Consider the following 27873-nt stretch of genomic DNA (forward strand, 5'->3'; position numbering starts at 1 on the left):
CGCGTGCAGGCTTGTCTTCAAATGCAAGCTGGTCATTTCGAGCATCTTTTGTAAAAGTAATTAAAACAGAAAATTCATTATCATCTCATAAACGAAGACAGACAGGACATACATTTATATGACTTTTTTTCATTATTTTTAGGCGTACAATCAGCTCTCGAAGTGGGTCGAACAACTTACGAAACACCCTGTATACAAACAAAAAAACTTCTTCCACGTATGTCCGAAATCTCGCCAACCACTGTTACGTATACACGTTCCCTTGATATCACGTTCCAGGTATACCACGCGTGCACGCACGGATTACAATGCGATCGCAAATTGGAAGCAGATACCGCCCCGGTGACAATAGAAAATGATCGCGGGACGCGACAAATGAGATTTTCGGGAAACAAGTAATAAATATTATCGCCGAGCGTTGATTATTATCATTTGTTTCGCGCACGGCGGCGTTGCAGCGGATTTCCACGCCTGTGAATCCGCTCATCGATGTAAATAAAAAAAAACTCGAAAACCGATGTTAGGCCGGCAACAGTTGGACGACGCATAATTAACAAGCGCCGGGGCTCGCTATTAGTTTGAAAAAACAGATTCGTAATTGCCGCGGCAAATGAATGGGGAAGTGGAATCGAACCGGCTACGAGCGTTTTTGTTTTTTTTTTTTCTTTCTTTTTTTGTTGTTTTTTTTTTTCCTTTTCTTCTGTAATGAATGTAGACTGACGAGTCGCTTTTATACAATCACAATCGGTCTATTGATTTAACGGCGCCACCAGCGAACTTTTTTTTGCTGGACGCGCACGATGCAGCAGTTCGATTTATTTATCGAGAGGGTCTCGTCAAACGTCGCCGTTTGTTTTCCGTTCCGAGCCACTTTAAAAGCTCCGTTCTTTTTCTTTTTTTTTTTTTTCTCCTGTTTTCTTTCTCGGACGTGCCCTATCGCCTGGCCTCCCCGCCAGCCGGAAACTTTCAACTCCGAATCCGGCTAATTAATAATACAGTTTTCGATTTAACTCCATTAAACGGTCGGCCAGCGGGGGGAGGAAAGGCGAGAGGCATCGCCCGGGCGGGAATTAATTAAACCGAAGAATCGGCTTATACAACCGATTCCCCGCGCGTTTAATGGCGGCGAGTTTAAGAGCCGGTTACGTTGCTTTTCCGATTCGATACAATTTTATTCCGGAGAGGAAGCAGAGGGTGAGTGGAATGAGGGAAGAAAGAAGCGCGAGAATATCGGAATTCAGTGATGCGCATTTTGCTCGAGTCGAGTCCGATTTTGGTGTTGCATTTTGATTGTTACGAGAATTTACTGAATGAATGGGCAAGAAATTGAAATTCGGAATCAATTTGTTGATAAGTAGATAGCATATTTTTGTAAATGAATCGGAAGGAATCTTGTCTTACCTACTAATGAAAATTGTTTCACCTATTATACAATTATATTTTATTTATAATTTTATAAAATTGATATTACACCGCGCCTGACACACAATTTGTTTTATTAAATTATACTTTAAATGTATATTATGTTCTCATCTAATTATACTTTGTATAATTATACTATATAGTTTGCTTTACTTACTAAAAATTGTATTTGTTTGTTTTATTAAAAATTATACTTTATATGTATATTATGTTCTCATTTAATTATACTTTATATACTTATACTATATAGTTTGCTTTACTTACTAAAAATTGTATTTTGTATACAATTGTAAAATATTATATTGCGTTTGATATATAATTCATTTTGCTTATTAAAAATTATATTTCACATGTAATGATAAAAATTATATTATATTCTATATATTCTTGTATATTTTTATGCAGTCTCTCTGCATTGTTTTCTTACAAGTACATAAAAATTCTCTATTTACTAATAAAACTGAGACATTAAAAATAAATTACGCATAAGCAATACTACAAAAAAATATCTGCACCTATTGCTGCATTCTTAACATCACTGATGACTTTAACTATAATTTAAACTATAATTTAAAAGACTGAGTTTCGAGAAACACGTTCACAATCTTCCATGATATTTTTATACTGCTAGCTGTTGTATTCTTTAAACTTTATTAATTTTAGGAGTTTGGTATTCTTTAAACTTTATTAATTTTAGGAGTTTGGTATTCTTTAAACTTTATTAATTTTAGGAGTTTGGTCAGGAGGATATGAAAAACCCCATTTTCTCAAATGTTCATCAAGATTCTATCTCTTCGTTATGTTCTCAAAAATATAAATTTGTTTAGAAATCTGCAGTCTGCGCGATTGATACGCTATCAAAGTAATTCGAAAATAAAAGACAGGCGACATCTCCAGCATTGGAAGTTCTCCAATTTCCCGATGTCATTCAATTATTTTTAAGCAGAGCAAAAGTGCTCAGTTGCAGAGAATCCACCCAGGAGCTTCATGAATAATTACAGCAACTGTTTAAATAATTCAAAGCTTCAATTTCAGTGCACGGGGAGCTTAGTCGAAGAAAAAGCAAAAAGACTCGTCTCGAGGTAACAGTGACCCGAATCGTCGATTCGGGGATGGAGATTTGCAATTAAAATACAAAATGTTCCAGGCTATCGAGCTATGCACGCTGAAGAAGAAGTTTCGATGCAGTTTCGTCGTGGCGTACAGCTTTCAACCCGTACCATAATTATTTTCTTATCTCTCGTTCGATGGCGAACAGTGTTTCACCTTTGCTGAAAGGGGTGAGTGGTTGTTCTCCGCGTCTATTGGGGAAAATCAGGAAGAAAACGCATCTGTTGTTCTCCGAGCCGAAGGTCTCCGCTAGACAGTAATGGCTTCTTCGGCAATGGGATCTCAAGCGTATCATTTTACAGAAGGGATAAGACGTTGCTGGATTACATGACTGGATGAGTTCGAAGGATATCGAGGGAAAGGGTGAAGGATAAATTTTCCCTAAGATTTGTGGTTGCCACCTATAAATGCAAACTGAAGTAAACTATCTGTTACGTGAAAGGCCGAGCAAGAGAAAGCTGATTATAAATTAGATTGCAAGTCATCAAATTGTGTTGTTTGATTCGTTTCGTTTTCAGTCACATAATTAGGACATGTTTTTAGATGATATTGGAGGAAACAAATTAACAATTGAAAAGAATTATCTATTTATCCATTATAAAAGATCTTTCACCAAGTGTTATGTATGTTTTTTTTTTTTTAACATGAATTTCACCAGTTTATGTAAGAAAGTATTAAGGTCAAAAAATGGCTGGTCTGAAAGATAATTTAATTTATGCCCTCTGCCTCTCACGCAAAACAAATAATAAATTTATTACTTCTAAATAATTTCTATCCGATGATATCATACCGACGAATTCGAAAAAAGAAAGCGACGAATTACTGTGTACGATTCGGTCGCTCGTTATGGTCCGCAATCAGTTGCCAACGCAAGACTTAAAAAGACTTCATTGTTGAGATTCTTTTTAGATTCTTTCTAGATGGTACTATTAAAATTTTACATTTGCAACCTGCAGTTTGTCCGAGTCAGATCGTTTCGGAATGAAAATGTTTTTAATCTACGAGGAAAATAGTTCTTTATTAAACTCTTGCGCTCGAATGACGTGCCACGCACGCCGGGAATTTTTGAGTCCCAAAATTGCAATATTTCCTCGGCTTTAGGTATATTTAAGTGTAACCCAGGCAAAACAGATAATAAATTTATTACTTCTCAATAATTTCTATCCAGTGATAGACATCGTACCGACGAGTTCGAAAAAAGAAAGCGACGAATTACTGTGTACGATTCGGTCGCTCGTTATGGTCCGCAAACCAGTTGCCAGCGCAAGACTTAAAAAGACTTCATTGTTGAGATTCTTTTTAGATTCTTTTTAGAAGGTACTATTAAAATTTTACATTTGCAACCGGCAGTTTGTCCGAGTCAGATCGTTTCGGAATGAAAATCTTTTTAATCTACCAGGAAAATAGTTCTTTGTTAAACTCTTCCGCTCGAATGACGTGCCACGCACACTGGGAATTTTTGTGTCCCAAAATTGCAATATTTCCTCGGCTTTAGGTATATTTAAGTATAACCCAGGCAAAACAGATAATAAATTTATTACTTCTCAATAATTTCTATCCAGTGATAGACATCGTACCGACGAGTTCGAAAAAAGAAAGCGACGAATTACTGTGTACGATTCGGTCGCTCGTTATGGTCCGCAAACCAGTTGTCAACGCAAGACTTAAAAAGACTTCATTGTTGAGATTCTTTTTAGATTTTTTTTAGAAGGTACTATTAAAATTTTACATTTGCAACCTGCAGTTTGTCCGAGTCAGATCGTTTCGGAATAAAAATCTTTTTAATCTACCAGGAAAATAGTTCTTTATTAAACTCTTGCGCTCGAATGACGTGCCACGCACGCCGGGAATTTTTGTGTCCCAAAATTGCAATATTTCCTCGGTTTTAGGTATATTTAAGTATAACCCAGGCAAAACAGATAATAAATTTATTACTTCTCAATAATTTCTATCCAGTGATAGACATCGTACCGACGAGTTCGAAAAAAGAAAGCGACGAATTACTGTGTACGATTCGGTCGCTCGTTATGGTCCGCAAACCAGTTGCCAGCGCAAGACTTAAAAAGACTTCATTGTTGAGATTCTTTTTAGATTCTTTTTAGAAGGTACTATTAAAATTTTACATTTGCAACCTGCAGTTTGTCCGAGTCAGATCGTTTCGGAATGAAAATCTTTTTAATCTACCAGGAAAATAGTTCTTTGTTAAACTCTTCCGCTCGAATGACGTGCCACGCACGCTGGGAATTTTTGTGTCCCAAAATTGCAATATTTCCTCGGTTTTAGGTATATTTAAGTATAACCCAGGCAAAACAGATAATAAATTTATTACTTCTCAATAATTTCTATCCAGTGATAGACATCGTACCGACGAGTTCGAAAAAAGAAAGCGACGAATTACTGTGTACGATTCGGTCGCTCGTTACGGTCCGCAAACCAGTTGCCAGCGCAAGTTAACAGATAAAAATCGTCAATTTCGTCGGCAAAAGCAGAAAGAAAAGCGGGGAAAGATCTCGAGATTCTCGAGAAATGTCGCAAATAGTCGCAAGTGTTTTGATACCAAAAACCAACGACGTCGTTCCAGCTAAGACAGGGGATTAAAACCGGCCACCGTGTATACACGGCGTCTGAGGTGCGCGCACTTACGTCTGTACGCGTTTGTACAAACACCCGTCTCTCTCTCTTCGTGGTTCTTCGTGTCGTCGGTGGCGTACAGTCGCTGCCACGGCAGTAGGGTGGCGTTTCAGAGGACACGGTGGGTTCAGGCGTACGCGTATACCCGGTAAATTGATCCAAGATCAAAGCCGAAACAATCACAGGACCCACTTCCAGTTTCTCTCTAGCTTCTCTCCGCATTTCACCCTGATTCACTCCCCCTCCTTTCACTGCACTCCTGCCAAGGGCTCCGTCAGAGGAGGAAGGTAACCGCGTGTGTAACCTTCGTCCCCTCTTCCTTTCGCCGACCTCCTCTTTGAATAGCGGAGCACAGGTGGTGGTACCGAGCCGTTTCTTTTTACCCCGGGAAATTAATGTAAAACGCTCGTTTCGAGCCGGAAAGTGGCCGGGCATAGACTTTGTTACGCGAATCGAACCATGCCCGGCTGCTCTTCCTAAACTCCATTGCATATTTATTCGACATTTCTGCGCGATCTCTGTTTTTTTCCATCCCCCTACTTTGTCCGCTGCGCTGTGTTTTCTCTGTTTTTCGTTTTAAGTACGCAGCGAGCGAAAAGGCGAGCCTCGCTCGAGCTGTTAAAGAGGTTATTATATTCTGGCTGGTTCTCTCCAGGATATATTTGTTAGGATGTTGCGCCTCGAAAGTGTCGTGATTTTCACATACACATGGTATGTGAAAGCATGGTATGTGTTGTTGTTTGTCGATGGATTTTGTATTGTAAAGTGTCGTTTTTTGTTTGCCATTCTACTCTTGTATTTTTTGTTTCTTTATCGATGATAGATTTTTGCGCGTGTAACTCCCGCCCTCGAATTTTATCTTTTGTATTTAGTATCTGTCGTGGATAGTAAAATTTTTTTAAACTTTTTAAACACGCATATTTTGTAATAGAATAATTGTTGATGTGTCGACACTTGTACAGATTCTTTGTCTCGTATAAGATGTTACTCAATTTTTCCCAGTTTCGAAACAAATATAATGTTTGTGTTAAGAACGACATTGATTATTTTAATAATTATTATCATTGTGTTTAATTTATTAGTGAATTATTATTATTTCGGATTTTTAAGTTCTTTAGAACTTGTACGTATAATCTTTTAATTTATAATTGTAAATTTATAATTACTATTATAATTAGTATAGTAATTTATAATTAGTTTATAATTAGTATAGTATTATAATTTATAATAAGTTTAATTTATAACTGTAAATTTATAATTTAATTATTAACATTTATATTTATAATATTTCTAGCTTATAGAGATAATTTAGGATTATCATTATTATCAGTAAGAATGAATTAATTTCAGTACTGTTACGACGTATTGTTTGTAGTGTTTGTTCGCATTAAAACGATGATAAAAAATATATTCAGCATTGTCCAAATGTTCTGTAAATTACTGTTTAATTATACAAGAATCTAATAAATGGAGTATAATTCTCTTTCTATTAAAGACAAAAAGAATTATAAATGAAAATTTTACGTTGTTTACAGTTCTGTAATGCAATTCTTAAAACTATAAACTACGACGTTTTTCTATGAATTGATTTCTCGTGTTATCCCAAATAAAAAAATTAATATTTCTTGAGATACTTCAAATTTTGTTTGCTCTAATAATAACGTTTTCATTAAAAGAAACGTAAACAAATTAGTATTTAATGTAAAGAATATTTAAAATTTTTTAATTTTAAAAAATATTTAATATATTAACTTTTAATTTTAAAAAATATTTAATATATTAGCTCTTAATTTTAAAAAATATTTAATATATTAACAAATTAATATATAATATAAAGATTAAATTCAACCATGTGAAAGAGCGAAACAAAAGCGACATTTTAAATATGAAAAATATAAAAATTTCCAAATTTTCATGAAAATCTACATTTCAATTAAATTCGTAGAATGGAATTTCCAAATGAAATTTCCATGGAAATCTAAAAATTTCTATGAGAGTATATTATAGCACACACACGTATATAAATAATAAAGCAGGCCGCGTATGCATTTAAATGTTGAAAAGAGATAAGAACCGAGACGATGTACGAAAGTACAAATTTCTTTTCAATCGATGCCATAATTTTTCGATAAGCCGCAGGAAGGGGGGCATTTTTATCGGACAAAAGTACATCGTTCCCCTTTTCACATATCCTTCGATTTACCTTGGTTCTATTGAAATTTGAATTCTAAGCGATCAAAGAGATCACCGACTGGAGTCGTGTCTGGTTCGAAAGCAACGGCAGAAGCGAATGGAGAAGGGATCCTGTTCTTTAATGGAGAACACGAGAAGGTGAAAGGCCGAAAAGAAGAAGCCACGACCCCGGCGCGCCGTTGTCTTCGTTTTTCTCAGCCAGCATCCACATCTTCTCGATGCTGGATAAAAATTGTAAATTGTCAATTTACCCGTTTTTATTAATTATTCACTCGAGCACCGATGATCGATTGCGCGATTACGCTCGACATCCTTTTATACTCGTGTTAGCATATAACGAAGGACTTTATTTGCATTTATATGGAACGAAGAATTAGGGAACGAAGATGATTGTTTTTTTTTTAACGAAGGGAATAACGTCAGAGGAAAATTACGTTTTTTTCTTAACCGTGGTGTACTGGGGAGTGAAACGTTTGCTTTCTTTTGATCTTGTTAAATCATATACGCATAAACATATATGAAGTAACATAATAAAACGTATATAAATTTGTAAACATATAACATGATTAAATTTATTATATTTTATTATATGTTGACATATGTAAATTTATTATATTTTATTATAAATTTATTATATTTTATTATAAATTTATTATATTTTATTATATGTTGACATATATAAATTTATGATATTTTATTATATGTTGACATATGTAAATTTATTATATTTTATTATAAATTTATTATATTTTATTATATGTTGACATATGTAAATTTATGATATTTTATTATATGTTGACATATATAAATTTATTATATTTTATTATATGTTGACATATGTAAATTTATTATATTTTATTATATGTTGACATATGTAAATTTATTATATTTTATTATATGTTGACATATATAAATCTATGATATTTTATTATATGTTGACATATATAAATTTATTATATTTTATTATATGTTAACATACATAAATTTATTATATTTTATTATATGTTAACATATATAACTTTTGGGGGCAGATAATAATACTACATTATGATGTATGCAGGGTGTTCTGTTTATATTGCAATAAAACATACAGAGGAATAATATTTGCTACAAGAACATAAACGTATGTATAAAAATATACTATAATAATAATAATAATAATAATAATAATAATAATAATAATAATAATAATAATAATGATAATAATAATAATAATATATAAAAATGTATTACATACAAATATGGAATTAAAACAAAAACGAAAGAACAATAGTACATATATATATATAATAATTTTAGACTACAATATATTTTAGTAAAACATACACAGGGATAATACCTGATACAAAAATATAAAAAACGTACATAATCGAATTTCAAAAAAATTTCCCTTTCCTCTTTCAATAAAATGCTTCGCAAATTTTCACATTCTGCAAATAAAATTAAATTGTTCACGATCAAATCTAGCGTTCTAAATTTTCCAAAAAAAAAAAATCTGAAATAAATTCCAGAATGTTTACGAATGTGTAGCGATACCAATTATGTGCACCGTGTAGAAAAAGTTTCTGAAGTCTCTGAAACTATATACTCTAAAGAATTTTAATTGATATTTCAACCATACAACGATGTTTATTTACTGTCCATATTCTAAAAAATTCTATTGTTATGATCATTACGTAATAATCATTATGCTTCAAATAATGAAAATTCTTCAGACATCGCTCGTGGTATGCAAGATAAACAAACTGAAGCACTTCACCACTCTCTTTCCTCTTCGACGAAATCATGCCAAAAATCAAATATCGTTTATACGCTTGTGTATAAACGCCAAGATCAAGGAGAAGCGGATCTTACCTCACTCTCTCCGGAGAGAATTATCTCCCTGGAGGAGGAGTACCGAGCAGAAAGCTTGACAGAAGCAACAACTAGGGGACGAAGGGAAAGAGGGTTTAACACGTGTACCAGTTTCTAGTGAGCTGTGTACGCTCGCTCGGTTAGGCGAAGCTTGCAGGCTGGCGGGTTTGAAATAGCTGAATAAAGAGCCGAAGGGCTGGGCAAGGGCCTCGAAGGAGAAAGTTGTTGCTGGAAAGCGGCCCCTACTACCTACCGCAAATTCGATAAAGTTTTTGAGTTGTTGCCTCTCGTCTTGCACGCTCAAGGCCAGCGTGCTCGCTCAAGTCTCTCTCAGCCGTCGTTTTCGCGAGTGAAAGAACGACGATCCGGGAGGGGAAAAGAACGAGAACGGGGGAGGCGGAGCTCGCGATGAACAGAGGGTGAAGGGGGAGAATGAACGGCTGAGAGGAAATCGGATTTCCCAACGTGCAACGAGAGTGTTTCTCATCTACTCCTTCGACTGTTTAAGCCCATTACGCCATTCGAAGAAACGCCATAAGCCGGCCGATCGTGTGCGAGGATCGCAGTTTATGAGTTTGCGAGGCACGGCCCTTCAACTCATTGTTTTTCAGATTAAAATCGTTCCTGCGTGCAGCAAAATAAAATGAACGTTCGTTTCATTCGGCCATTACTATCCTGAGATGAGAAATTCTCTCGGTGAAACGTAAGTGATCGGAAATGTTCGAAAAAGATTGAGATGTTTTTTTTTCATGTTTGCTGATTGAATTTCATTTTTTCGTGCGTTTTAAATATATATATATACGACAGTGTTTTATGTCTCGAACGTTTCAACCCTTTTTTTTTAATAATTTCGAATACTTGCGTTTGATTGAGAATTTTTTAGAGAAGTGTATTTGACAATAATGATATTAAAGGAAACAAAAATTTAAAAAGTCATTAGTAATAAATCTGTTGTAATAAATTGTATAATAAAGTATCTCTTATTTGTTTTATATTGTTTTATTTGTTTTATATTTCTCTAACAAAGGAGCATGTTTTGAACAAATAAAATTTCTTTACTTTCCACAACATTCCTTTAGTATAATAGACATCCTGAAAGGAACAAGTTATTTTAGAAAGAAATACCAGATAGTTGAATAAATTTATAATTTCAGCATTTTTATTACAATATTGTAATAATGTAATGACGATATTTTCTTCTTATTTTTAATTGACAAAATTAACAAAATTTGATCATTATCAATATGTAATAAATATTTTTTGAAAATACTGGAACATAAATGAATTTCGGAAAAATAGTACTAGATAATATTAAAGTCCTGAGCATGTCTAATTCATAGTAACGGTTTTAATGAAAGTGATATTTTAAAGTACTCATGTGCCTTCAGGACATAAAGGGTTAAGCGCGCGGAAAATTCTCTTGCGATAGTTATCGTATTATTCAGAACGTTGAGAATGTTCCTTTCATGGTTTTATGGTAAATTTGTAAGTCTTTGGAATTTGTCTTAAGCAAATGTTAAATATTGAAGTATCATCTTACATTGGTTTTCGATACTGTGATAAAATTAGTATAAATTTTTCAGTAAGCAAGACATTTTGAGAACAAACACATTTAAATACGGGAAATTGAAGAAATTACTATTATTCTTGTAAATTAAATTTTATGCATTTATACGAAATTTAGAAATGTAAAAATGTATATGATATATACAAAGATATATAAAATATTTAAAGTAGAGTATTCGTTGCAATTTTAAATAATTAAAATAATTAAAAATATTTAAACTTAGTCTTTAAATTTCATTTCATTCAGATACGTTTCACGAGAAAATAAGAAACTAGAAAATAAGAAATCTGCAAACTATTTCCTAGGAAATTGATTTTAAATTAGAAAGACTAATGTATTCTAATAATTAAGATAGAAATACAGTAATAGATAAAATAATTAGTCCATTGTCAGGAGGATTAAAGTACTAATTTAAGGAAATGAACATTTTTTTTTAATTCTAAGAAATCAAATGAGAGAAATAGAAATCTAAAGAATCATTAATGTTATGTTTGTATAATAAATTTCAATATTCCTTATTTGTCTTCTAAAAGGTTATATTTTAAATAAATCAAATTTTAACTTTTAATCACATTAAAGTGTTTTAACAGTGTTTACTTTAAATCTTTATTTTTAATAGTATTACTTTATTATGAAAAGCTTGAAGAAATAAGAATTGAATAAAATTATCAATAATATTTTCAATGTAATAAATTTCTAATATATAAAATTATATACAATATATAATATAAATTTCAATGTAATAAATTTCTAATAAATATTACCTATATATATTCTAAATTTTCATAGCAACGCTTCATTACATAGGTATTATGAGACCTTTTGTGAAGAAACTCTCCAACTATATTATTTCGTTTCTCTCAAACAATGGAACACGTAAGCATTAACCTTTCACGAATATTTTGCTCGGAGTTGCATCGAATCGGACGAAAACCTCTCCGAATGAATATTTCGTTTCTAACGGATTTGTAAAGAATTCCAACCAGCTGCATACGATCCCCCGTGAAATCGTATATCAATTAAATATAAAATTTATCAGACTCGTAGCACGCCATATATACAAGATGATTCACGTGATTGTAACATACCGTCTTGCTTTAAAATAAGGTTACAAAAGTGATGTTAGAGAAATAAGAAAATTTCAAAATGGACTTTTATATATATACATAGCAGCTTTAGTATTTATTTATTGGACAGAAAGATTTGTAAAAAAAAGATTTTTGTTTAATTAGTATTCGTCATAATTAGTATTCAAAAATTGTTATTTAATCTCCTGAATTGCTATTTTATTATAGTTAAAGTCATAAATTCTGCAATAAAATTCTAACAAAGTTTGATAGCTGTAGTTTTCACTGAAAATCTGCTATAGACTTAGGTGAAAAATAACCAATAAACGACCAATAATTAAATTTCCAAATAAATAGAGGATAAATAATAACAAGGTAATATTCTTGAAGAATATATTTACTTATTTTTTCCGATTAGTTAGATCATTTGTAGCAATCAGCAAAGAAAAAGAAACAAAATTTTCAAGTTTTTATTCAAGTCTTTAGTTAAAAAAGGATAAGAGTACGCAAAGAAATATACACATAATCCATTGGTGCTTATTACATCTATATAAAAAAGATTGAAGTGACCATGATCGAATAAAAGAAACTAAATTTCAATCTGAATAGGACGTGATAAGTCTTTCGTGATAATATGAGCAGTGAGGTCACATTATTTTTATTAAAAGACAGAAATTGGTTGAAAGCTATTTAAAGAAATTTCATTCTGAATTTGACACAATTTCACTATTATACAACAAATACAAAAGGAAGGAAGTCGTTATTATCTGAGTTTTCTTTCAGTTACATTTTTTTTTTATCAATTATTAAACGTTCCTGCTTGTTTTTCAAATTTTCCCGACTTGCTGCACTTGCACCTGAATAAATCACAAACGAATTCAATTGTCGAAAAAAATTAATCCATTCGATCGACGACGTAGTGCATTTGAATATTAATTAACAATTGAAACAATTTGGCCGAATTAATACCGTACACGTGCAAATAAAGTAAAGTCCATCTTTTCCTCCTAAAATTCAATCAGCAAAATTCGTTGCATTTCCCCACAAGATAGAAATACAATCGCTCGAACTTTTCGAGAGACAGTACGCAGTCCGCCTGCTCTGACACTGTCTGACGCGAGTTTCACGTTTCCTCTAGTTCGAAACGAGCGTGCAGATACTTAACGCGATCTCTCGCCGAAGTTTCCGTAAAATGATTTTGCACCGTACCTGGCTCAGATGCGTCACATGGCTGGAAGCATAGTAACTTGCTCTGGAACCGCAAGGTCTCGCGTACAGTGGCTCTAGGTCGGCGATGGTTGCGTAACTTCCGGAATTCGCGCTTCCGGGCCGTGGATCGACCCTAACCAGGACAGAACTTCTGGCCAAGCCGGCGGTGTCTGCTGCCGAATAGCTGCAGCAGGGCAGTGTTTTCCTGAAAGGGACAGACGACCCTGTAGCCACCTAATGATTATACACGAGGTTAATTATTTCTGTAATGCACGACATGCTACACGGCAGCGAGCAGCGCCACGCTGCATGAGTAATAATTGCGAGAGACGCTCAGCTACGTTGCCAGTGGCTGCTGCTTCCCTCTAGCCTTATCTGTCCTACGTTTCTCTGCTTTCACCCTAATCCATCGAACTATCTTTGACACCTGCGTGCTTTCACGGGAACTTCCAGCAACGACAATAATTTCCACCGACCTGTGATAATCAAAGCTTTCATGCAGATTGTAATCTTGAAGAGTAAATAGAAGAAAAGGTAGAATAAAATTCTCGACAGAAAATTGTTTCAACATGTGAAATTTTTTTTTTTCTTTTTTTATAAGAAGTAACTTTGTAAGTTACTTTGGATATATTTTTTTCGTGCAACTCTGCACTTTGAAATCACGTATCAATACACGAGGCACTATTCTACGTTCTTTTTTAAAATTTTTTAATGACGCAGGATGAAGTAGTTGAGAATAATTTGTTATTTAATAAAAAATGTAGTTTGTGGTAGTAGTAGCTTGTACGGAAAATTCGTGTTGATGAGTTTTTTTTACATTTTTTTTTTTTCTGCGAAAAATTATTCCACCCGACCTTTATTGAGAATCAACTCTGCACCACTGCAACATTTCATTTGCGACTTATTATTAAATTCTACATTCAATATTACGTTTTAATATATTTTAATTATAACTTTGATATATTAACATTTCTAAAAAATTTTAATTATAACTTTAATATATTAAAATATAATTTTAATATAATTAAATACAAATATAATTTTAATATAATTAAATATAAGTATAATTTTATATAAAATATAATTTTAATATAATTTTAATACAAATATAATTTTAATATAATTACATTGTATATTTTAATATAACACAAATATGGAAATCACGAATTAATAACATATATTAGTCTTGCACCTAGATTTTATAATTTCACGAAACTCGAAGAAAATGAAACATTTATGATTTTTATGATAAATTATAGTTTGAGTATATAAGATTAAGAATTACGTGTCTTTTCGTTTTCTGTAAACAAGAAATATTATGCGTATCTAAGTAAAAATTGCGCATGAGCTTCTGAGTTGTTCGAAATTATGAAAAAATAATTTTACATACATTTAACGAGTCTCTGTGTTCTTTCAAATGTACTCTTTCATATAATAAAAGTATGACTGAAACAACTCAGCATGAGAACTCTGCGATATTACATTTCACGAATCAGCAGATTCAGTTATGACTATATCCGTTATGCTTACTTTTACATAATAGCATTTTTTCATTCTTTACTTTTCCTTTCCGATTTAAGTATAGTTCGTATGATTTTAATGTTTAACCTTATTATTATTATTTTTATATTATTTATTATATTTATTATTATTAACTATTAAAAGTTATTCGTTTTATGATATTTGGATCATTTGCAGGTTAAACATATGCTGAAGAAAAAAATTAATTTTACAGTGATTTATTTGATGTTATTTTTGGCAATAGGAATGTTAACTATAAAATTATGTAAAAAGCATAAATCGATAATAATATTAATCATAAAATAATATATATTCATATTATATAATAATATTAATATAATTTTGTTACAGTATGTATACTATATACTAATAGTGATAAAATAATATATATTCATTTATAAATCATTGAAATTAAATAACTGAGAAACAACATTTTCCTTTAATGTTAATTAATTTTAAATTCTTATTTATAAATTGTAACTTAATAATTGCAGATACGCAACACGAAATACACAAAATACGCTAAATTTTTACTTTAGATTCTGTTTGTTTAATTAGATTTATAAAAATAAGAATTTACACAAAAATAACACACAATCTAATTGGATACATATTGTATTTCGTTACTTTTGTTATTTTTAATATAAAAACTGTTCCTGTAATATTTAAAATATCTATAAACATTCAATAATTATTCTGATAATTATAATATTTAAAATATCTATAAACATTCAATAATTATTTTGATAATTATAATATTTAAAATATCTATAAACATTCAATAATTATTCTGATAATAATAATATTTAAAATATCTATAAACATTCAATAATTATTCTGATAATTATAATTTTTAGTGGAATTTAATTGATATCGTATTAAAACTCTTACATACAATATTATACTTGCAGTGAAACCCCTCTATTCATTTCTTATGAGACAAATGATACGAATCTAAGAGAACTGAATTTTAAGTGCTTTTCCCTGTAGAAATATTCAAATTAGGGTAGTTTATCACAAGGTGCAAGCTTAATCTAAAATAAAATTTCCGTGAAGAGATTTCTTTGGTTGCATAAGAAAGTACCTACATATTTATGTATAGTACCTAGTTTACATAACGTTTCCTACTTAATTTCTCCCAATTAATTCTTAATATTTTAAAATATACTTTTTCTGTCCTGTATTTTTAGCAGCTTGTATATAGTCGCTTCAGACAGTTTCTGTATGCAAATGAAAAATTATCGATATTTTGAACTCTTCTTAACTCTATGAAAAAAGAAAAACAAAATCGCACAACAAATTTTAAGAAATCGTTAAAAGGGAAGATCTTAATCTGCAAGATTGTTGTAAATTTACTTGTGAAAAATGTTCTATCAACGTCCATAAAGATGTTTGAATTTTGACAGAAAAGATACAGCATCTCCGAGAGAAAAGTATTACTTAATCTCTTTAAAAATAACATAAAAAAAAAGAAACAAATGCAATAGTACAGAAGCTTCACGTTTTAAAACGAATATAAGGTCTGTGATATATTTGTTAAAAATCATCGACAATTTTGTCAATTTATCAAATATGAGAATGGGAAAATTTAGATATAATATCTTTTTCTTGTGAACAGTGTTTCAGAATGGAATAAATATTTTAGAATCTGTATAATAAAGTTATTACATTTAATCAAAAATCCAGTTTCATTCGAGTGCTATTCGAGAGAATATTGAGAACTTTTTCAACAAATTATCTATTCCTACGACAGAAAAATTTTTACTTTTACAAGTTCCGTTCTGTCTGAAAGTTTCATTTCTAAAAACATTTACTAAAATGTTCTACGATCTGTTTCAAATAGAACTTATTTAAAACATCACTTTTTCGATCCCTGATTGTCGCTGATACACGAGACATGTTATTCCAAATGGTTAAAAAAAAAAAAAAAAAAAAAAAAAAAAACTATAGAAAATTTCACTTTAATCTGTTATACACACTAAATCTCACAATCTCTAATTCTCCTTGGTTTTTTTCTTTTTTTTTTCTTTTTTTTTTACTTAACCCCTTGCGCTGGCAACTGGTTCGCGGACCATAACGAGCGACCGAATACCGTATACAATAATTCGTCGCGTTCCTTTCCTTTTCTAAACTCGTCGGATAGAAATTATTAAAAAGTAACAAACTTATTATTCGTTTTGCCTATTTAAATACACTTAAAACTGAGAAAATGTTGCAATTTGAGGCAAAATAAAATTATCAAGCGTGCGCCATTCCAGCGCAAGACTTTTTGTGTTTTTTAAATTAGCAACACGACACTCGCAGAAAGTTTGCGAAATACGCATCTGGCTACGTATTCGGTACGGATCGATCCCCGGTTCCTCGCCAGCCTCGTGTGAAATTGCCGCTTAGCCTGCGGGGAAAAAATTTTCAAAGAGGGTTCCGTCCCCCCTCCTCTTTTCGCGGCGAGATATTAGAGCAGAACGAGGTTGAAAAGCGGCGAGATAAGGGAGACGAGAAGAAGCACGATAAACGCACGGTCCACGGATAGAAAGAAAGCTGAAATACTGGCAGGGAATGCTCGCGGAGGAACGGCGGGTAATTCTCGATATTTCGCCGGATTTATTGGCCGTTCCGCGCATGTAAATTCGCTGTTCGCGAATTCGGCGGAAAAAAAAAAAAAAGGTTGAACGGGTAGGGAAAAAAAGAGAAACGCAGCGCGCCAACGATTTCAAATATTCCACGCTCGGTTTTTTACCCCCGTAGCCGTTCTTTGTACACACGTTCGAGGATCTACGGGGATCTGCTTGGTATTTTATGCCGCGGTACGAGTACAGATTTAGCATGCTCGATTTAGTTTGTTCCGCTGCTAGCGACACATTCGTGCGCGATAATTTCTGTACAAATACGCGGCAAACACGAGGACGTGATTTATTGGCGCATTAAATTAAAAAACGCTGTTCAATTTGCAGCGCCCGTGGCGCCGACTTTATCGCTATCGTGGTATTTAAACATTGATATATGCATCGTTATGCGAGGAACGATGTTTACGTTTCTGTTCGGGAGTTTATTTTGAGTTTGCCGATGTTTGGAGAGCTAGTGCAGCGGAGTTTCCAATATTGGAACTGACAGGGAGAAAAATGATCGATGGACGATAAACAAGAACTTTCCCTCAGAGATATTAAATCGCATGCATCCAAATGAAGATCAACGTTAGAACTGAAGTATAATATAAATTAGGAAGGAGATTAAAGTGAAAGCAAAAAGTGAAAAAGTTGATAATACATTCAGGAAAACAATCTTCTATTTATATACTTTACTTAAAGATCATTCGAGTCTCTAAAAGTTAAATATATAAAAAGAAATATACAAAAAGTATATATAATAAGAAATAATAAAAATATATTATGTAATAAAAAATAGTAAAATATACAAAAAATATAATAAAAAATAAATATATAATAATATAATAAATGTATAATAAAAAATAGCAAAATATATAAAAAATATATATAATAAAAAATAATAAAAATATACAATAAAATTTAAATATATAATAATATAATAAATGTATAATAAAAAATAGTAAAATATATAAAAAATATATATAATAAAAAATAATAAAAATATACAATAAAATTTAAATATATAATAATATAATAAATGTATAATAAAAAATAGTAAAATATATAAAAAATATATATAATAAAAAATAATAAAAATATACAATAAAATTTAAATATATAATAATATAATAAATGTANTAATATAATAAATGTATAATAAAAAATAAATATATGATAATATAATAAATGTATAATAAAAAATAAATATATAATAAAAAAATAATAATATAATAATATAATAAATGTATAATAAAAATAAATATAATAATATAATAAATGTATAATAAAAAATAAATATAATAATATAATATATGTATAATAAAAAATAAATATAATAATATAATAAATGTACAATAAAAAATAAATATAATAATATAATAAATGTATAATAAAAAATAAATATATAATAAAAATAGTAAAATATACAGAAAATATAAAAAATATAAAAAATAATAAAAATATATAATAAAAAATAGTAAAATATACAAAAAATGTATACAATAAAAAATAAACATATACTAATACAATAAATATATAATAAAAGGTAGTAAAAAAGTAAAATATATAAAAGTTAAATATATAAAATTTCTAGAGAAAATTATAAATTGCTTATTATTAATCACTTTATTGCTTCTTAATAATTTTTTATCCAGTGACATCATACCGACGAGTTCAAAAGAAAAAGAAAGCGACGAATTATTGTACACGGTTCGGTCGTTCGTTATGGTCCGCCCAATCAGTTGCCACAAAGGGTCAATCCTTTACGATTTCCTTCTCAGTCTTCAGTGAAATGTTAATCATTTCAACATGTTACATCACGTAAAGCATCGTCAGACGTAAATCATCGTTATATACAATTTGTATTTATTAATCTTCAATTCGAAGAATTGAAATTGAAAATTCAAATTCACGTACCGCAGGACTACAATTTGCACTGTCTCTCAAATCGAAGCCACAACGATCGTAACTCGATGTTACAACTCAACGAAATAAATTACTGAATGTAAAGCGTGCAATTCCTTACGAAAATCATCAAATTCGTTATTGTAAGAAATGCGAAACCTTGAAAATATCACCGAGATCGTGAAATGAAATATTTACACGCGACGTAATGTGTGAACGCGCGAAGAAATTTCTTATCTCAGTGCGTGAATGGAGCATTTGGCCGCAAAGAGCCAGGCCCAGGTTCTTGTTCAATTCCAAGATCGTCCTTTGTGCGTCGAAATCGACATGGAAACGGGGGACGGGTGGACGAGGGTGCAAGGATGGATGCTGTGTTTACTCGAGCGAACGGATGTAAAATCTGCAGCCTCGTCCTCCCCCGAAGGAGACGTATAAGGACCCAGAGAAGCATCCTAAAGCCTCGTTTTCCCGCGCGTTATCAGGCTGGAGAGCCTCAAAAGAGCTAATATATCCCTCGAGAGACAATTGGCCCACGGCAGAACTTCCCCGAAGCGAAAGACGCTCCACCGGGATACGAAGGAAGGAGGTATATTTCCCTTCCTCCGAAAAATTCCGTTCCATAAAAATATTCTTGTTAGAGGGCTGCGATAAAAGTGCCCGCTCGATGTATTAAAATTTCGGATTATTGCAGCCTTAACAGAGGGAAACGGGGTTCCATTGGAAACGAAACTGTCACTTTGTGAAATGAAAATATTCGCGATGCAAATATATATATATATATATATATATATATATATATATATATGTAAATAAACGCAAGGAGCGCTGAGGCACTTTAGAGATTATGTATGTGCGTGATGTATATCTGAAATCGAGGGAAATTCGATAGGGAGTCTTGAAATTCCTTGAATTTTTCTCGTTTAATCCTGATATTCAAAGTTCAATAACTCAGCGGAGAAAGATCATGCAGCAAGTTTCAGAGGGTTGTTATAATATAAAGGGAAGGCTTCAAGTCTTCAGACTGGTGGTGGACAATTGTGGAAAAAATATTTTCAATGTTTCGAGAAATTTGAATTTGAAGTATTTTGCAGGAAAAACCTCTTTGCTTTCCCGCACGATTTTCTTCTTGCGTGATATGAAAATATTTCTGTGGAAAATGAGTCCAGAATCATGCCTATCGCGAAATTACAACAATTTAAATATCAATTTTTTTGAAATATCGGAAATTTAGAACATTTTCAAATAAGCTGTGTTTGCAGCTTATAGTATAGTAGTACAATAGAATTATTACTATGTTTATAGTTAAACACAAATATATAAATATAAATACATATCAAATATTTATAGAAAAATAAGAAATTTAAATATCTTACAGGCATTTATTCATTTATTATATCATATGTATTCATTTAATATTGAAGACTTAGTAGTATTGTAATATTATTTTGTGATAGTACTTACTTAAGTATTGATAATTACCTAAGTATTGATATTTACTTAAGTATTGATAATTACTTAAGTATTGATAATATCCTTAAATATTGATACTTACTTAAGTATTGATAATATCCTTAAGTATTGATAATTACTTAAGTTTTGATACTTACTTAAGCATTGATAATTACTTAAGTATTGATACTTACTTAAGTATTGATACTTAATATTAAGTATTTAAGATAATTTAACATTAAATTAGAACTAGTCCAACTAAACTTTCTGCAATTATTTTTTTTGTAATTATTAAAAATCTGCAAGTGTTTGTGACAACATTAATATCTGGACAATAATGATTACATGTGTTCATGATTTTATGATTCGATGAACTAATATTAGAATTATAACATTAGAATTACCAAACTAGTTAATGAATTTAATTTTTATTAAAAATACGCAAGTGTTTTTGACAATATTGGAAAAATAGTAATGTAATTATATACAGTCAGTCACGAAAGTCCAAATACATAAAAGAATTTCAATATAAAGAAAAATTTTGAACTAGAGAAAGAAATTATAGGTATAATTATAGGTAATAATACAATTATAATTACAATAATATACATGTTATATTATATATTATTACTTAATATTATTATATTAATATTATTATATTAATATTATTATTAATATTAATATTATTATAATAGTATTATATGTTACTCTATTATATTATATATATAATAAAATATTATTGGTAGTAATATTATTCCTTTATTATATATATTATACTTTATTACATTTTATTATAGTAAATATAATAAAATATTGATATTAATGACATTAATAAACCATATTATAACAATTACAATAATTATAATCAGAACCTAGACAGAAAGTGTTCTTATAAACGTTCCACTATATATTTGAACACCATGGCAAACATAGACACCGTTCAGTTCTATGTATCCAAGAATCAATAATAGAAAAGGCAGAATGTAGGTGCGCATTAAAATTAGCGGCTCGACGATATTCGCCGTCAAAGGGGATCTCGAACTATTTGGCTCTTAAGAAAAATTCACGACGAGGAACTTCAAAAGATTTAATAACGCCCCGTCAGGAGACAATTGGTCTACTTTGAGGGAAATTGGAAAGGCGGCGCGTACAAAGGGGACGAAGATGAAAGGTCGTCCGGAAGTATTTTTGCCTTTTGATCTCGTTTCTTCTTCTTTTTTTTTTTTCCCCCCCCCATCTTTCTATAATTTCATCGTGCACCGTGATTCCGCCGATCGATGTCGAGTAATCGAGCAGGAAAGTATTTTAATTCGTTAATACCAGATATAACGGAGGGGGTTTCAATTGAATGTGTAATTGAAGTACCCTACGTAACCTAGAGGCACTACTCGCTGCCTGCCGTTAAGTAGATTTCTCGTACGCTCGAGCGTATATTGCAAAGAGCGTCTCTTAATTAGAGTTAGACTTAATGAGGGTTTTAATCTAATAACGTGCTTCGTAGAACATCTATTTATAATACCTCGCGGGATATTTCTGCTGATGAAACTTATTTCGCAACGTCTAATTTGAACGCGTATCTACAAAGCGTCCGCAGAGAGGAGACGCTGAAGATGTAGAACAAAATTTGTTCATACGAGGCTTTGTTCATTGGAAGATATACTTTAAATATTCGCCTTGTCTCTACTTGAGCTTTGCATTTTGAGTTTCGTAATTTCGTACAATTTATAAAATTGCAAATTATATATTATGATTATACTGAAATACGTTGTAAATATTTAATATATAATATTATAATATTATGATTGACCGCGATATTGAGGAAATGGAAGGATAAATTATATTATGAAATATATTTTTAAATGTACTTATAGAAATTTAATACAAAGAGTAGGAAATATTTTCAACAATTTATATAAATTTATATAAGTAAGTAAATATTATATTATATAAGTAATAAAGTAATAAAATTTTATTTAAATAATAAAGTAATAAAATTTTATTTAATTAATAAAGTAATAAAATTTAAAAGTAAATTTAAAACTTTATTTTATTACTTTATTAGTTATATAATATAATATTTAATTACTTACATAAATTTATATAAATTGTTGAAAATATTTCCTACTATTTATGTTAAATTTCTATAAGTAGTAAAAAATTTATATATATATAAAGTAATAAAATATTAAAGTACTAGAGTATTAAAATATTTACTACGTAAGTATTTAAATTCTATTCTATTGTGTTTCCCTTATCCAGTATAACAAATATAAATTCGAAATACATAGAGATGGGTATTCGTTATGCCAACTGATTATGATAAATCCATACGACCAGGCAAATATTTAAAATAAATGTTCTTGTGAAGAAAACTATACTTTCTTCACATAGAACCATCCTTTTCGCGAATGTATCATTGAAGACATGTATTTCAAAATCATTAAAAAATGAAAAAAATGAAAAATATTATAAATTTACGAGATTATGAAACATACAATAAGGATAATGAAGAAAAATTGACTTTAAGGAACAGTGGTCAAACATTACTATTAAAAATAATTTTTACTTTTTAGTTCTTGAAATTCTCTTTTAATATAGTACTAGATTATTTCCGAAATATGTAAAATAGTTGTGTACGATACTCGTGCGTAAGTATTTCAACAGCCTGATATTATTATACTGTGCAATATATACAATTCAAATGAATCTAATTCGAATTTAATTGATTATATAATTATATATATGATTATATATAATATTATATAATTAATAGGGTAACTAATTAATATAAATGAAAAAGCAATAGCTAGAGAAGATGGCTGAAGATCAACTCGCTGTACTGTAAAGAAATGCACTGCTGTTATTGTCTGTCGATGAAATTTCCAGATGACGAACTTTGAATTATTTCTACGTCTGGTACTTTAACGTTTAAAAGCTAATCATTTTAAGTAAATATAAATCTTTGCAAATAAGTAATACTGTACATATGTATATTTGTTTTATTGAAAATAATGCAATATTAACAACCGATATATTGTTAGTATTAAATAATATTAAATAATATTAAATTATATTAAATATTAAATAATAATAAATTATATTAAATATTAAATAATATTGAATGATACATTGTTAATATTAAATAATATTAAATTAAATTAACAAATGATTGTCTAAAGAATCAATTGTCTAAAGAATACTTTTGACAAATATTACAGTCGCATAGTCTACCTCTAATAATCAACAATAAATACATAACACGATTATTTTCAAACGTATGCCATTCACTTAAAATCTTCTTTTCATAATGAAATTTTGTAAGAAATTTCAAATAGCCATATTAATGGGTCAATTTTATTATACGGAGACAATTTAACTAAATTTCTTTGACTCTCAAGTAGATTTTCAATTCTAGTTTGATAGTTCAATTTGCACGAAACAGATATATGGAAATAGAATTTCATTTGTATCATTAGAAAGATTTGGAGAAATTAGGGAGTTATATAAATAATTATTAATTATTAATTTAAAATTAGAGGAGGCTGCAATGATCCCAATAGTCCACTTAAAAATCAAATATTGAAATATTAGAACGATTGAAATTTGTGTTTCCAGTCTCATTGAAAGAGTTTCTATAAATTTTGTTAATATGAATTTCACGTGAAATGTATATGAAACTCGACTGACGCAGATATACTCCATGTTTCAAATTAAATTTCGGCAAAGCTGAAAATGCTTTGATGTCGAAAATTAATATCGTAACTGTTAGTAACAAATTCCAACTTTTCGACGGAACTGCATTAGGCGGTCAATTATTTATACAGGACGTAGTGTACACACGTGTCAAACGAATTTTCGAAATCACCTCCCTCGAAACCGGAAACACATATTACTTATTCTACATTTCCGGCATACATTTGCACGTAAAACTGCATAAACTCTTGGTCGGTCTACTTGACTGCATGATGCAAGTAAAATTCACTCTAATTTACAATCATCTGCAAAAATTATCGTCGCAAAGAAAATAATAGTCAGGTACGACAAAACGAGGATAAAAATAAAGAATAAATAGGACGAAGTGGCTCGCGTTTCTGCGAATTTGAATTGTACCTCGTTGTTAGGTTTCTCTTTTCGTTTTTTTTTTTTTTTTTCGTTAAGTCGCGCGTAAAATCGCATGCCAGAAGTCTGGCAAGAACTAATATATTCAAAGAGGGTGTACGTTGAGTCCGCATAAAGAAGAGAGAAGTTGGATGGTAATAGAGAAGCAAGCACAAGGAAAGTAAAACTTCTCTCTTCTCCTTGAAACTTTACCTCGGATCTTCTTTTGCCGCAATCTTCTTGGATAAGTTGCTTTGCTACGTATAGCTAATAATTTATGCATCATGAAATGGGTTATAAAAGCTACGATGGAAAACCTATCCTTGTACGATGGTTGGGTAACGTCTGATATTTATTTAGCATGGCGTGTACAGCACTTTGCTAAGCATGTGCAAACATTACTGTAACATATTTTTGCACTGATTTGATAAATTACTCTGCAAAATGATATTTAAAAAATGTTACGATTCAGACACTAGAACTACTGACGACTGAAGCATAAAATTTTCATCAGAGATATTAGAGTAAGAAAACTAGAAATGTATAAAATGTAACGTTACAATTCTAATTTTTATAATCTACTATAGAAATGTATATTATTCTATTATATAATTAGTTAATATATAGTTAATAGATATATATATATATTATTCTGTTATATAATTATAATATATTAAATATATTGTAGAAATATATATTATTTCTATAATTCCATATAAATTTATTAAATACATATTAATTACATTATAATTACTCTGCAAAATGATATTACAAAATGTTACGATTTAGACACTAGAATTAGTGACGACTGAAGCATAAAATTTTCATCAGAGATATTAAAGTAAGAAAACTAGAAATGTTTTGTAATGGAATATAAAAATATAATGTTACAATTCTAATTTCTATCTACTATAGAAATATATATTATCCTATTATAAAATATATTTTATTATATAATTAGTTTATATATATATATATATATATATATATATATATACATATATATATATTTTATTCTGTTATAAAATATATTCTATTATATAATTATATATTAAATATATTATAGAAATATACATTATTTCTATAATTCCATATAAATTTATTAAATACATATTAATTACATTACAATTACTCTGCAAAATGATATTACAAAATGATTTAGACACTAGAACTGACAATTGAAGCATAAAATTTTCATCAGAGATATTAAAGTAAGAAAACTAGAAATGTTTTGTAATGGAGTATGAAATATAATGTTACAATTCTAATTTCTATAATCTACTATAGAAATATATATTATTCTATTATAAAATATATTCTATTATATAATTAATATATAGTTAATAGATATATATATATTATTCTGTTATATAATTATAATATATTAAATATATTGTAGAAATATATATTATTTCTATAATTCCATATAAATTTATTAAATACATATTAATTACATTACAATTACTCTGCAAAATGATATTACAAAATGATTTAGACACTAGAACTGACAATTGAAGCATAAAATTTTCATCAGAGATATTAAAGTAAGAAAACTAGAAATGTTTTGTAATGGAGTATGAAATATAATATTACAATTCTAATTTCTATAATCTACTATAGAAATATATATTATTCTATTATAAAATATATTCTATTATATAATTAGTTAATATAGTTAATATAGTTTATATATATATATTATTCTGTTATAAAATATATTCTATTATATAATTATATATCAAATATATTATAGAAATATACATTATTTCTATAATTCCATAAAAACTTACTAATTTACATAATACAAGAAGTTATAAGTTCTTTGTAATTCACACAATTCACACGATCTTTCAATCCTGTAAACAATCGAGTACCGTGTTTCGTGATGCCCATATAAAGGTATAGTAAATAAGGTAGAAAAAAACTTAAATATACACGTCTCATTTTGTAATAACTTCCACCTATCTGTCTTCTCATTTGCCTCTGTAATAAATGTTTAAACTCGTAAAGAAACTTTATGGACACCCTGTACAATGATTTCATGAATTTCGCTCTCGCCGGAGAGCCTTTGTCGCGGAGGGACGCGTAGCATTTCACTCGATCGGTACAAATAAGAGAGGCATTTCCGTTAGCTACTTCGTGGCGTACATCTGCGAAAGAGACAAGTGGGAAAAGACGAGAGGCAGCGCGGGGACAAGGTGAGGAGCAGGTCGTGGAAAGAAGAAGGAAGAAGAAGAGCGATTCCATCCCTCTGGATCCGCTGCTTACATCGTTTCCCGCATCGAGTCCCTCTTTCGAACACGGGGGCGTGTAGCCGCGCAATAAAATGTCGGCTGCCGTGGCAAGCGACCGACGGATCACCGGGGCTTATTGAAAGGATATTTCATGCGGACGAGTTCCTATCCAGCTTATCCCATGAATTTCCCGCGGGGGTGTAGAAATCTTTCTCTGGCCCCTTCTCTGTCCTACCCGCCGGTGGGTTTGGAACCGGGCCGAGAGACACCAGTCCCGATTACAGAGTTTCTCTCTCTCTCTCGCGCATTTCTGACGGGAAATTCACGGCAGCCGGCAACACGCGCCGACGACTTTGCAACTCTCCGGTTGCTTGGCGGGAAAATGAAACCTGCACGTTCATGTTCACGTGTGTCATCTGACTTTTTTTATTTGTTTGCGCTCGAACGAATCAGATTATCTAACGAGTGATGATGGTTTCTTTCAGTGAAAGAAGTGGGTTTTTATTATTTGGTTATCTCTTGTACGTTCAATTATTCTCAAACTGATTCATAATTAAAATATATTGTATGTACAAATGTATGATGAACTAGAATTATCAACGACTAAAGTGTCGAATTTGGATTAGAGATATTGAAGTAAAAGAATGAGGGAATCATATGACAGAGCTCTTTATTGAGACCATGAAACATCATTTAAATTTTTAGAAATACACTGTTTTTATATCTATAAAATATCTAACAAAAATTATAAAACAGTCATTTTGACCACTCTGGTATTAATATTAATGATAACAAGAAATCTGTAGTTAGCAATTTAGTGTAAATCTATACTCTTCTGTATTTGTTGCTTTTATAAGCATTAAATTTGGATCAGAGACATTGAAGTAAAAGAATGAAAGAATCACATGACAGAGCTCCTCTTTATTTATGCATTGAGACCATTTAAATTTTTAGAAATACACTGTTTTATATCTATGAAATATCTAACAAAAATTATAAAACAGTCATTT

General features: G+C 30.4%; 1 protein-coding gene across 1 annotated transcript in view; it reads right to left on the reverse strand.

Annotated features, from left to right (window-relative positions):
- The window catches only part of LOC122531854 (tyrosine-protein kinase RYK-like), a 45239-nt gene that overhangs the window by 15502 nt on the left and 1864 nt on the right, over positions 1-27873 (reverse strand). The window contains exon 2 of the mRNA XM_043660119.1: positions 13054-13258. Within this exon, the coding sequence (XP_043516054.1) occupies positions 13054-13258 (205 nt within the window). The remainder of the gene's footprint in view (positions 1-13053; positions 13259-27873) is intronic.

Source organism: Frieseomelitta varia, unplaced genomic scaffold (assembly GCF_011392965.1).
Source record: "Frieseomelitta varia isolate USP_RPSP 00005682 unplaced genomic scaffold, Fvar_1.2 scaffold_418, whole genome shotgun sequence".
NCBI lineage: Eukaryota > Metazoa > Arthropoda > Insecta > Hymenoptera > Apidae > Frieseomelitta > Frieseomelitta varia.